This window comes from Orcinus orca, chromosome 11 (genome assembly GCF_937001465.1).
Source record: "Orcinus orca chromosome 11, mOrcOrc1.1, whole genome shotgun sequence".
Lineage (NCBI taxonomy): Eukaryota > Metazoa > Chordata > Mammalia > Artiodactyla > Delphinidae > Orcinus > Orcinus orca.
The window spans coordinates 99,734,640-99,747,723 of record NC_064569.1 but is presented as its reverse complement, the minus strand read 5'-3'; the positions used below and the strand labels follow the sequence as shown (position 1 = coordinate 99,747,723).

The 13,084-nt window shown below is 60.3% G+C and overlaps 1 protein-coding gene across 11 annotated transcripts in view; it reads right to left on the bottom strand.

The window, feature by feature from the left end:
• The window catches only part of GRAMD4 (GRAM domain containing 4), a 77,571-nt gene that overhangs the window by 33,616 nt on the left and 30,871 nt on the right, over positions 1–13,084 (bottom strand). For 5 of the 11 annotated variants that reach the window (XM_004279595.4, XM_033405292.2, XM_049694608.1 and 2 more), the window contains 2 exons: positions 9,433–9,643; positions 5,144–5,264 (listed from right to left, as the gene is read on the bottom strand). The exons of 1 other annotated variant lie outside the window; for it this stretch is intronic. In XM_004279595.4, the coding sequence (XP_004279643.2) occupies positions 5,144–5,264; positions 9,433–9,643 (332 nt within the window). Of the gene's footprint in view, positions 1–5,143; positions 5,265–9,432; positions 9,644–10,663; positions 10,825–11,279; positions 11,373–13,084 lie in introns of those variants that run through there. 5 more of the 11 variants (XM_033405290.2, XM_033405294.2, XM_033405293.2 and 2 more) reach the window with 5 other exon arrangements.

Below are 13,084 nucleotides of genomic sequence, written 5' to 3'. Positions count from 1 at the left end.
AGGCCCCTCTGTTCAGCCTTGGCATCCAGAGGGAGGCCCTCAGGCCACAGGAGGCAGATGGCCGCCCTCCTGCCACCTCCCTGGCCACCTTCTCCAGGAAGCCCTCCCAGGGGGGTCACAGTCGGCCACACTGACCCACCGCGTGTTGGGGCAGGAAGGGGAGCTCCTGGGAGCAGAGGGGCTCAAGAGCAAAGGGGCCCTTTCCCAGAGGCACCCTCCCCAGGAACCACCACAGTGTGTCGGTGGCTCAGAGATGATGGATCCCTGTCCCGAGGGCTCAAGCCCCCAGGGTGTGGCCGAGGGGACCACCCTCCAGCACGCCCATCCAGAGAGGAGTCCACAGGCCTCACGTCAAGTGGGGAAGAAGAAACTGCTCGGCAACACAGAACCTGCACACGGGTCAGGGACCCTCGGGCTTAGCCCAGCACCCAGGAGGCCCCGGACCCCTGACACCCCATAAGCCCTTTCCCTCTAAGCTTCATATTCCGTGCCAGGTCACTTTCGGGAAGAGCCTGTGTGTGCAGCTTACAATGCTGGCGAATCTCCCTTCCCAGAGCCTGCACCCAGCGGGGGATCAATACATGCACACTCCTGCTCAGAAACTACGGGGGAGCGTGTGTTTGTGCTCAAAAAGCAGTAACAACCGAAATGCATTTCGGGCCAAATGAAAATGGACGACGCTTTTCATTTATTTATGTGCTTCTTTAACAAATTTAGGATCCTGCCCCCAGTCCCGAGCCGGGACGCACTTCAGTTTCCCATTCTTCATCCTCTGCCATCTTCTCTCGGGAACATTTGTACTCTTCAATATTTAATAACCGAAAAAAGCCGCTGTGAACCTGGGCTATTTCCTCTTCTCCGAGAAGAATAACAGTCTGCTTCTGGAGAAAAAGTACTACAGGTAATTAAATGGAACTTTAACACTGACCACTTAGTGTTTACAGATGGGGGCAACCAGGCCCTGAATGGTGAAACGTCCACGGCTACCTGATCACTTGGGGCTGAGTCAGAACCAGAAGCCTGGGTCCCAACTCCAGAGCAAAGCTCCCCATCCCCGCGGCCCCCTGCAGACCAGGGCTGGCCACCCTAGCACAAGAGCAGGTTCAGCGGCGACCGAAACATCTCTGCGGGTCCCAAGGGGGGACGACATCCCTTCCTCCACACTGTACTCCCCTGGGTACTGAGACGGAAGCGAGAGTGCAGGGAGGGACAGTCTCTCTGTGCAAACTCCAGCTCTGACCAGGGTTCCCTGCAAGGCATCCCTCCAAGCACTGAGCTCCTATTAGACCCAGGGCATCACGCTAGATCCTCAGGGTATAGAAGTAAGTGTGGCCCGTGCACTCAAGGCACAGACCGCCTGCTGACAACCACCTGTAACTATGTAACAGGGAACAGGGAGCAGGCAGGTTACCCACACCCTACAGCCACAGGGCAGATGCAGATGGAACACGGAACAGGGGACAGCTTTGAGAACCATTTTGGAGGGACCTCCAGGATGTGATGTCGGTGTGGAGAAAGTGAAAACACGCAGACATTTATCTAACGGGGGTGGCAGGCCACATATGCATATTTGCTTCTATAAAAATTCAATGGAAGGAGAGACTGTACAATTAAAAGACAACCGGTTATCTACAGGGGAAGAGAAGGAATGAGGGCTACAGGGAGAGAAACCTGATTTCTCTGAAAATACCCTGACTTTGGAACATGAAAGCAATTTTAGATAATTACAAAAATTAATTTAATTTTTTTAAAAATTAACTTTTATTGGAATATAGTTGCTTTACAGTATTAATTCAAAAAAAAACAACAACAAACGCTCTACAACATGCATATGGGGACAAAATGACGTCACAGACCTCCTGGCCAGATGCACTGTGGACACAGCGTCATACCTGTGACACTCTGACCTGAGTTTCATCCTGAGGAAACAACAAACGCAGACCAGAGGTGGGTCTGTCTGAGCACCAATGAGATGATAACCATGGCGATTAAGACTCATTGAACTATGTTTAAATCCATGATCTCATGATGACACCAAAACCCCCCCGCCAAAGCCTAACACCCTCACCCTCTGGAGGATGCTCTAAGCAGAGAACCAACTCGTTATTCTGAAAGCTGGAAATATCAAGGAAGAATTCAAGCATGTCTCCTGTCTTTCCTACATGAACTACGTCTTGGGGCAACCAAATAGTTAAGTTTTCAGAAATATGTTGGGTTAATAAATGGAGAAAGAATGCCATAAGTCGAACATTACCATTTGCAACCTCTAATGAGATGATGGATGGAAGCCACAATGACCCAGGTCCTGATACAGGACAAAAGAAACGGCCTCAGGAAAGCACGCTCCTCCACCACCACCACAGGGGAGGGAGTCCTCCCAAAGATCCCCCCCACCCCACCAGCACCAAGGGACGGGGGACACACTGGCTCATGTGTCGGGACCACGGGGATGCGCTCATCAAGGTCCAGGGTGGAGACCCCACCCACAGACGGCCTGGTTTCCTCAACAAAGAGCAAAAACAGATGCAGGGAGAACGGGCAGAGTAAAAGACAGGAGAAGTACATCTACCAGTCACAATCTATGGACCTTGTTTGATTCCAGAGTTGCCCAAAAAATGACCAGCCAACTGGGGAAATCGGAGCTTAAGCTGGGTATCTGATGATATTCAAGAAAAACGTGATTTTTTTACTTGTAATACTGGACTCAGGACTTTTGTTTTTCAAACAGAATGAGGGACTTCCCTGGCAGTCCAGTGGTTAGAACTCTGTGCTTCCACTGCAGGGGGGCGCGGGTTCGATCCCTGGTCGGGGAACTAAGATCCCGCAAGCCACGCGGCACGGCCAAAAAAAACAAAAACCCATGATGAGCTATCTACTAAAATATTTATGGGTCAAATGACAGGATGCTGGCTGGGATTTGCTTCAAAAGACCTGGGGGAGAGGGGCTGTAGGTGGGGGCTTGGAGGGAACCAGCCTGGCCGCGAGCCGATTCTTGCTGAAACCTATGGCAGGTGCGTGAGAGGCGCGTTACACCACGTCCTCTATTTCTGATCCATCTAAAATTTCTCATAACTAAAAGAAAATGCCCATAATTATTACCTTCCCCATCCGGCCCCGAGCTGCCAAAGTGGAACTCTGCACTTTACAACACGAGCTACCCACCGTTTTACTCTTCTGGTAAAACACGGAGGGCAGACCACGAGGACCAGTCCAAGGACGCCAGCGACGCCGATCCGGAGCCAGCGGCCTCTTTTCTTTTCCTTTTTTCAACACAGAGCAGGGTGGCCCCAGACAGGCATCCCTGTGGGTCGCAGCTGTCCTGCCCACCCGGCTGCCTGGTGGACACTTGCTCCTCGCCCGCCCCGCCCGTTACCCCTTCTCCTGGAAGCCTTACACTGCCCCTCCCCGGCCGGGGGCGGGGCGCTCCCTGTTGGATGCTCTCACAGACCCTTCCCCTTTCGTTGAGAGCCCCTGACTCTGCGGGTTCCTCGAACCCCGTGAAACCACCAATATCCTCCGCGTGACCCACCAAAGGCACTTTCACAAGGCTCCACCCACTGCTGCCTCGAGCAGGGCCGTCCAGCTCTGCTGCCCAGCACAGCCTCCACCCAGCGGGGCCCGCTCAGCACTGGCGAGACCACCCGGGCTGCCCCACCGTTCACGCAGAGCCGCCCCGCGGGAGCTCGGCAAAGGCCGAGGCCACAGGCACCAGGGCCTGACGAGGCAGGGCCCGCACTGCGGGCGGTCCCAGCAGACCCAGCCCGGCCCCGTCTCCCCAGCCAGGTCAGCCGCAACCTCAGACTCGCGGGGAGACTGAGTCACTCCACAGTGCCATCCTCAGAACCTCGATGCTCGGACCCTGCGGGCGAGCGCTGGCCGGCGGGGTGCAGACGGGCACACGCACGCTCGCCCAGGGAGGTACGGACCAGCAAGAGGGGCCTGGGGGGAGACGGGGCTGCAGCACGTGGTGGCTGGAGAGCGCACAGAAATGTAGTGAGAGCCACGCCGCCCACTTCTGGGAGGAGAAGGCAGGCCCCCAAGGCGTCCCCCCGCGGCGCTGACAACCCGCCTTCGTTTGCAGGCAACGGGCCCCGCGTGCTGCATGGGCGGCACAGCCGGGGTGCCCACGGCTAGAGCTCAGATGACACTTGTCACATAAACGAGGGAGACACTAGACGAAAGAGGGAGAGGACTCAGGTGGGGACAGAGGGCGGGTGCCTGTGGGCAAGCCAGGGTGCCAGCTGCCTGGTCCCAGGTATCAGAGGGAGGCCCCAGCTGGGCACAACGCCCAAGGGAGGTGCCTTGCCCTGGGCCTCTCCTCGTGGCCCAGACGTGACTGGCTCTGGGCACACAGGGGCGAAGCTGCTTCTTTCTCCCTGTATTGTTCCCCTAATAGCATCGCCCACACCCTGCTGTCAGCTGTGAAAACACTGTGTCACATGCGTGGGCTTCAGGGCCAGTCTGCCTGGTTCAAACCCCTACTAGTCAGAAGACTTAACCTACCAGTAGGATCACTTCTCTTAGCCCTGGTGCCTCCATTTCCTCGTCTGCAAGGCAGGACAGAGGGGTGGTGAGAGGAGTAAAGGCAACTCACCAAATGAGATCATCTCCGGGAGGAGTCCCGCAGGCCCTTCCAGAACCATCTCTACCATCATCACTACCCAGAGGCCAACACCCCCAGCAGGAGGGCCGACAGTTAAGCAACACAAATGCCAAATGCCAAGGTAGCCATGCCCGCGGCCAACAGACAATGAAACCCCACTGTGCCCCCTCCCACACCCCCTCCTTGATGTGCAAACTACACGGAACAGAAAATTTCAGATTCCTCCAAAAAGCTCTATTACATGCTGAGTTAAGCATGGCCATGCACCAGATTCACTAAAATAAAGAGAGTTTCCAGGGGCGTCGTATTCCTTCCCCAGTGACGCTCTCGTCCGTCTCAGAGTAAAGGCGTCGTAGCCATCCAGACAGGAGCACTGAGCTTTGTGGAGCAGCAAAGGGAGATGCAGACTCAGGACGCAAAAGGCCATGTGGGGACGTCCACACCCGTCCCCACTGCTAGCCTGGTGACACCTGTTGTGACCCAGCTGCACTCCTGCAGGACAGCGTCCCCTCTGCCCCTCCCTCCCCCACTGGTACTCACGTAAGAAGTGTTTTTCCAGTAAGGCGATTTCCAGGTGACCTTTGATCTCATTTAAGCGATCAAACTCTGTCCGGTTAAAGTCCTGGACTCCTGCAGCCATGATGAGGGTCCCTGGCCCAGCCTAGAAGGAAAACACCAAGAGCTCAGAGGAGCCTCCCGGAAGCATCCTGGGTCCACATCGACCAGTTCTCTAAGGGGTACCCCCCAAGGACCCCGTGGTCTAGAAGGGCTGGTCCACAGGGCCACCGGCCTAGGAAGACACTGGCTCTGCCTTAGAACTCGCATCAGTTCACCTCGGCTTCGCCTGTCGGTGGAAGGGACATTTCAGACAACAGGGACATCCTCAGAGCCCCGGTAAGGCCGACTTCCAGCAACAGTAAAGGCAAAACCGGAAGCGTGACGCTAAGCCTCTTGATGGTCACAACACAGCTCTCAGGCTGCAGAGGGAAGGAAACCATCGAAACCTGCCCCGGCCCGCGTGGCAACCTCCCAGGAGGAGGGTGGCCTGGCCACAGGGCCTGTCGCCCTGCTGCCCTGGGAGGGGCAGCAACAGGACTCCGGGGAGGTGGGGCAGGGTGCGTCCACCTGCCAGGCTCTGAGGTGAGCGAACTCCAAACAGGGGCCTGTCCTTTCCCACAGAGGCTAATTAAAGCCACCACCCGCCATCCCACCAGGCCCAGGGTAGGCTCCGGTTTCAGGTCACCGCTGCCCGCTGGAAAGGGGTGCGCACGTCGGTACAGCCAGGCCTGCCCGGGGCGCAGCGGGGCTGCCGGCTCACGCCCACCCCACCGCTGACCTGGTGAGGGCAGCACCTGAGCGCCCTGCCGTGCGACGGGGGGATCTGACTCCCCAGTTTTGGTCTCCATGACCACACCCCCAAGGCAGGGTGAGGAAGGGGACACCCGGCATGGACAGGGTCCGTGACAGCCCTGGTGACCGCTCCAGGCACAGGTCATCTGCTCGGAGGCCACACCCCAGGAAGCAGCAGCTCACACTGGGGAACAACGGGGGCCGGTAAGACCCTCTAGCCCACGGCTGCCCCGTCCTGGCACGTGACCTCCTGCACTTTCAGCTGCTCTGGCTACCGGGGCATGAGGTCCCAGAGGGCAGGGACCAGGCCATGTTTACCTGCCCGCCCCGTGGGCCTGGCAGGGGCAGGTATGGGGAGACTGGGCGGTAGGCGAAAGGCAGGGTACGCCCCCTGCTCTGCGTGGGGAAGATGGCCAGGCTCGCCCATTGGTCCCCGCAGATGAATGTATCCCTCCCCGGCCCATCCCCAACCTCGGTGCCCAAGATGGTGGCCCCGGAGCAGAGGGCAGAGGCTGGCCTGGAAAGGCGGCTCTGCACTGATTCGGAAGCAGAACACTGGACTCCATCACGTCAGCAAGTTCCCACCAAAGCAGGCAGGGCGCCCCGCGGTTTGCAGCCCCGTCTGAACACGTGAATCCACGTCCTCGGAAGGCTGTGACGCGTGTTAGTCTCTAAGCTGCTGGAATTAAGCTCACCTGGAACTTGCCCTAGAGCTTGAAGAGCTCCTACAGGGGCCCCCGGGTCCAAGACAGCCTGGGACCCTCGTGGCTTTGGCCGGACTCAGTGTCGAAGCTGCAGCAGCTCAGCTGGGCGCCCACAGGACGGCAGGGACGGTGAGGACCACCAGCTCTGGGGAGCCAGACAGCTGGAGGGGGCACCCCAATGCAGATGGCAGGCGCCGGGGGGAGTGCCCTGAAATCCTGGGGTCCACACCCCTCCGTGAGCCCCTTGGGTTCCTCCAGCTGACCCCTTTACAGACTTGCCGAGAGCAACGCTAAACTTGGGGTTGGGAGCCTGGACTCGGGACCCCCAAGGCTGCAGCACTGCCGCCACAAAACCAGGGAGGTGGCCTGGCTGCTTCTTCCCCCAGCTTCCCTAGAACCGCGTCTCTCCGCGGAGGGACCGGCTTCTACCCCCGGCTCCTGGAGGCGATGCCCGCTGCACCTCCACGTGCGTGGGGTCTCTGCCTCTGCCCCAGCTCTAGGGCTCTGGTCCTCGCCTCCTTGCCCCTCTCCTTACTGGCCTGTCACCAACCACTCGGGGGACCCTGGCCTCAGACCCCTCATCGTTCTCTTCAACGGTCCTCCCCCGACCACAGCCACACCCTGCCCTGGACACCACCCAACCTCCACCGCTGCGGCCCCTCGAGCCCGTCTGCCTGTCCAGGACCCCCTCCCTCCCCCCATTCCCCTCCCCCACCACGGGACCCGGATTCTACCCTCAACCACTGGGTCCGCTCGCCTCCTTTGCCCCAGGACACAGACAGGTTGCCCACAGAAAAGGACATAAGGATGAAGCCTGACGCTACAGCACGATGGCCCCTGAGGACACGGTGCTGAGACAGGCCAGTCGCGGGACAAACACCGCGGGGCTCACTGAGGCCAGAGCTGGAGAGTCGGGTCACAGACGGAAAGCAGACGGGGCGGGGGTGGCCAGGAGGGGCAGCTGTGGAGCTGCTGTTCAGTGGGGACTGAGTTTCAGTTTGGGAAGATGAAGAAGGTCTGGAGATGGATGGTGGGGTGGCCGCACGACAACGTGAATGTGCCTAATGCCACCGAGCTGGACACTTAAAAACGGTCACAGCGGTCAGCTCCATGTTACGCGCACGTTACCACAATTAAAAATAAATAAAAACAATGAAGCCCAAACACAGGCAAAGTGACCAACCTCCCTCGTGGGAAAAGCCACTCTTCACCCCTCAGGTTCGCAGAACAGAAACACCTGGGGACACCCTGTGCAGGTGGGCAAGGGCGTGGCACGCAGGCCCCGCGGGTGGCGACGGAGGACACTGCACGCTCGTGGGAGGGTGCTGGTGACAGAGGCACGACCCTGCCCGCACACCCGGGGTGACGCGGGCCATGTGGGCACGAGGCTCATGGGAGTGACCGAGTGCCCCTCAGGGGCAGAGGTTAAGTGAAGGACAGCACATCCAGGGTGGGAGGCTGGCTCGGTCCCGCCACCACGGAGAGAGAGCCCCGGGGGTTGGGGGGGGGTGGGGTAGGGGGGTGAGCGAGCGTGACAGCCATTTGTACGCACGGCCCCCGTGCTCGCCCCTCCCTCAGGTGCTCCCCTCGGCCCTCGCCGGCCCGCTGGATCCACGCTGACGTGGAGGCACCCCCTTCCTAGGACAGCGCCCGTGAGCCCCGCGGTGTCCCGACAGGCAGATGCTGATGGGCTGCATCAGGAGACACACCAAGTGAGGCCCTGGCCCGCACGGAGCCCAATGGCGGGAGGACCGCCACCACCTCTGCAGGGAACACAGCAAGCACCCAAGCAGGGCGCTCCCCCCCAGGCTCTGCAGCTCCAGCCCTGCCTGGCTGGATGGCTGGCTCTTAGGAGGCAGTGCCAATCACTTATTCTTTCGTGCCAGGAGCAAACGCGCCATCCCTGTTCTATTATAAAGCATTAATAACACAAGGAGGGGGGAAGGTGAGGGCTCGCGGCCACAGCTGGAAGGAAGACCTAGCTCAGGTGCTTGGGGAGGAGCCCAGACCCCAGGCCACCAGATCTGGCGTCCACTCAGGCAGGGCACCACAGCTGGTGTGGTGGGGCCTGCATGGCTCTGGGCTTCTTCACTGACAACAGGGAGGATTCGGGCAGCTGTGCCCACAACGGAGAGCCCGGCGGCCGTACCTGGCCAGGAGGGGACCACAGGAAGCCCACCCTCCCCCCCCCCCGCTGCACGCCCGCTGACAAAACACGAGCTTCCAGAAGACAGGGCCTGCTCACGCCTGGTTCCCACCAGGGCCGCGGACCCCGCTCAGGAAAGCTGCTCTCCAAATCACAGGGGCCACGGTCCCCATGTGCGCTGAGGAGGCCCAGCCTGGGCTTGGCCAGCTGCCAGGGGTCGGTGACACGCACTCTGGGACGGCCAGACCAGCCAGGCACCCAGAGGCGGCTGCCCTCGGGCCAGGGGCCAGCAGCTTCCAGACAGCGCCCTGCGGCCCCTCGAGTCAAACTCCCGGGGATCAGGCTGTGTGAGAAGCTTGCCGGTCACCCAGAAAACCAGTGATGAAGGAAAAGAAAATCGGCCAATGGACAAATTATCCTCAGTCCAGGGATAAGCCCCCACCGGTGAGGCTGGGGGAGGTTTGGGGCGAGATGGGGAACAGCCCCGTCTGTGTCTGACCAGCCTGGGCAGGACACGGTCTACCCAAGCGCACGCTCAGCTTGGCCACCTGAGGATGGGGACAGCCCCACCCACCAGCGAGGGGCCTGGCATCCGCGGCCACGCAGAGCGGAGGACGCTCGGTACTCACAGGGTCCCTCAGCTCGTCACTGTCCCGGGGCGAGGTCCGAGGTATCTTCAGGGGTGTTTCGTCTCCGCATTCGGTGTCCGAGGCGTTTGGAGACTCTGCTAGATCAAGGAAGTCATCTCTCTTGTGACCTCTGAACCTGATCTTGTCCAGCCTCCTTAGCATGTTCAGCACTGAGCCCCTCTGCTTTACCTTAACATGACGCTCGGAGCCCCTGGAAGACAGCGAGGGGGAGGCACGGTCACGGGGTCAGCCGCCCGCCGGCCACCGCCCTCCCACACCCGGCTCCAGGCCCCAGCCCTGGGCTGCCACCAGGCCCTGCCCTCAGGGAGCAGCCAGTGCCGCTATTCAGGGACCCCAGGGCCCACAGGCTCCCATCTCGTGCCCAGCAGGCCGGAGCCCTCTGTCACCCCCATCCGGCTGGGCTGGCTGCCGAGCTCAGACCCCTGCCGCCCACCCAGGCCAGCTCCCCCGAGTGCCCCACGGGGCAGAAGGAAGCCACGTCTCTCGGTGTGACCTGGAGCAGCAGGGGTGCCGAAGACCCTGGGAAGAGGGGGCTGGGGAGGGGAGGGGGAGACACTGCAGCGAAAAGTGGGGAGGGCCGGTGCGCCTCCTCCCAGGCTCTAACAACCATCAGGACCCACGACCAAGGGCACGCCCAGGACAGCCCCTAGAACGCTGGGCCTCAGGGTGTCTCAGACTCCCTCCGGCCCCGTCCCCTCGCTCCACCTGGCCCCGCTCCCAGGGACACGACCTGAAACACCGTCCTGCTCGCCTGGGCGCCCTAGCTCTGCTCTCAGGACCAGCTCAGCCTCACTCGCTCCGAGAGATCTTCCCACACACGGCCAGTCTGGAGCCCAGCGCCCGCCCACCTGCCTCCTGGGCAGCCCCCAAGCTGCCGGCGCTGGATCCCTCCAGCCTGGAGGGAGGCAGCAAAGGCCTGGTGTGGTGCCTCTGTGTGCTGGCACGGAGGACACGTGTAAGTTCAAACACACGTGCACACGCCAGAGGTGGATGCCTACAGGGGTGCCCACTCCCCACATCTCTGACCCAACCCGGCCAGGAAAGCCCAGTGGGTGGGGCATAGTGGCCCTTCTGCACGTCCAGCCCACCTCACTCCCAAGCCCACGGCAGGGGCCGTGCAGCCCAACCCCGGTCCCGGTCACACAGTCCCTCGGCCCCCAACGTCTGCAAGAGGCCCTGGGTCCTTGCGGGGCAGGGACTCTGGACACACCTGGGCTCACAGCCTGTCCCGCCACTTCCCACCTTTCTGGGCCTCAGCTTCCACCTCTGAAACGGGATTAACCCCGATCGGGCCAAAGCATCCCGAGAATGTGAGATGACGCACGAGCACAGGTTACTCAGCCTGGACCCAATAAACAGCACGGCGATTTCCTGCAGGGCGAGCAGGAAGTGGGGTGAGCAGGGTGGAATCCATCAACTCAGCCCGAACCGCCCCAGCTGGGACACTTGGGACAGTTTACGGGGAACCACGAAGGCAGGGGAAAGCACTTCCTGTTTTGGACGGTGCAGGCTCGGAGCCGTTAAATCACAGCCCAGGGTGCCTGCCTGCAGCCCTGCGTACCCGCCCCACCTGCCAAGGGGCCTCCACTCCCCCGGCATCACAGCTCAAGGTAGGAAAGCCTGTGAACAGTGGCGGCCCGTGAGCCCCACGTCAGAATGAGCCAGGGCTCCGCTCTACAAGGACAACTGAGGCTGCAGCACATCGGGGGAGGGTGTGCAGGTGTTCCTGGGACAGATGCTTCTCGGGGCTCACGTGGAACACTAAGGTGGCCTGATGTGGCCTAAGCCTAACCCTAACCCTGGTGTAAAAACCACAGGAAACCCACCATCCCCTGGAGTCCAGGGTAGCCCAGGAGTGGGCAAGGCCACGGGGCTGGAGAAGCCGGTATCCCTGCTCACGTGGCGGGAAAGGGGCACATGGCTGGCCATCTGGAAAGATATCCACGTGAGAAGAGAGAACTTAAGTCCCTAGAGAGAGGCTGACAGTCTACATTAAGAGACTGAAAAAATAAAAAGACTCAGTCAACCAGACAAAAGTAAATAGACATTTGTTTTAAAGCTGCAATGAGGGGCTTCCCTGGTGGCGCAGTGGTTAAGAATCCACCTGCCAGTGCAGGGGACACAGGTTCGAGCCCTGGTCCAGGAAGATCCCACATGCCGCGGAGCAACTAAGCCCGTGTGCCACAACTACTGAGCCTGTGCTCTAGAGCCCGCGAGCCACAGCTACTGAAGCCCGCGCACCTAGAGCCCGTGCTCCCAACAAGAGAAGCCACCGCAATGAGAATACCACGCACCGCAACTACAGAAAGCCCACGTACAGCAACGAAGAGTAGCCCCCGCTCACCGCAACTAGAGAGGGCCCCCGCGCACAGCAACGAAGACCCAATGCAGCCAAAGATAAAATAAATAAAATAAAATAAATAAAGTTATCCAAAAAAAAAACACCTGCAAAGAAACAGGGGATACATGTAGCAAGCCAGGTACATGAGAACTAATATTTTTGTTGTGAGACAACCTGAACAAATTGGTAAAGATTAGAGGACCTTGGAACACAGACCCACAAACTCCCTGAGCAAGAGGAAAGTTACCCAGTCCTTGTGCAAAAGCCTCCAACTTCACCAAAAAGGAAACAAAAGCCAGCGATGTGGCAGAGGCAGCAGGAAGCGTGAACGTCAACGCCCTCTGAACCAGTGATTCCCGGTCTCGAGATCCGTCCCAGGGGCAAATCCAGCACGTGGAGGGCATCTCGGCAGCACCATGGCCAGGCCGGGCACTCTGAGCACCCCGCGGGACACACAGACGTCCCTGGGAGTCTCAGAGGCGGTGACAAAACGTTGTTGCACTGAGGTCACCGTTACAGGCAACTGGCATCTACACAGACCGCAGGTGACACAGGACCCTGCTTGAGGCTTGCGGGTGGCTGTGAAACTTCTCTCCACGTGTCCTTTCCCATTGCTTTTCTAACTTGAAAACTAAAAGCAAACCGGGCAGGGGAAGTGCAGCCCTGTAAAACCTCCTTCCTTCCGTTTTCAGAAGGACCTGGGGGACCCCTCCTCCCCCAGCGTCAGATGGAAGCGGGGCGGAGGGGACGGGCCCGCTTCCCTCCTTGCCAGGTCCCGTCAGGCGGTTCTGTCTGGGACTCCCCACCCCGCAGGCGGGAGCTGCCTTCCTTCCTGATTCAGCCCGGCAAGCAAATGATGTGGCCGCCCGGGGAAAGGGGACGAAGCGCCAAGTGTCCGCCCTGCCACCATCAGGATGCCGCTCACAGCCCACGCGCCCCCCTGCCCAGCGGGGCCCCTGCTGGCAGCTGCCAGCTCACGCCACGCCAGCCCTGCTCCTCCTGACAGCCGCTCACATCAGCCCTCGGCGGGGGGGGGTCCCCGAGAGCCCGCTCCGTCCCCACGGCCCTGCCCCCAGGCCCCTGGGGCTCCTGGAGAGGCGAGCAGTTCATGCCGCTGCCCAATGAGGACCGGGTGCCAGGACACCTGACCACCCCTCCCAGGCGGGTCCGGGCTGCGAGGGAAGCCCTCCCCGTCACACACCCCACCCCCCCGGGCTGAGGGGCGGCCCACCCTACCGCGGGACGACCTCATCTCAACTACACTATCCAACCCAGTTTCCCCCAACTTCC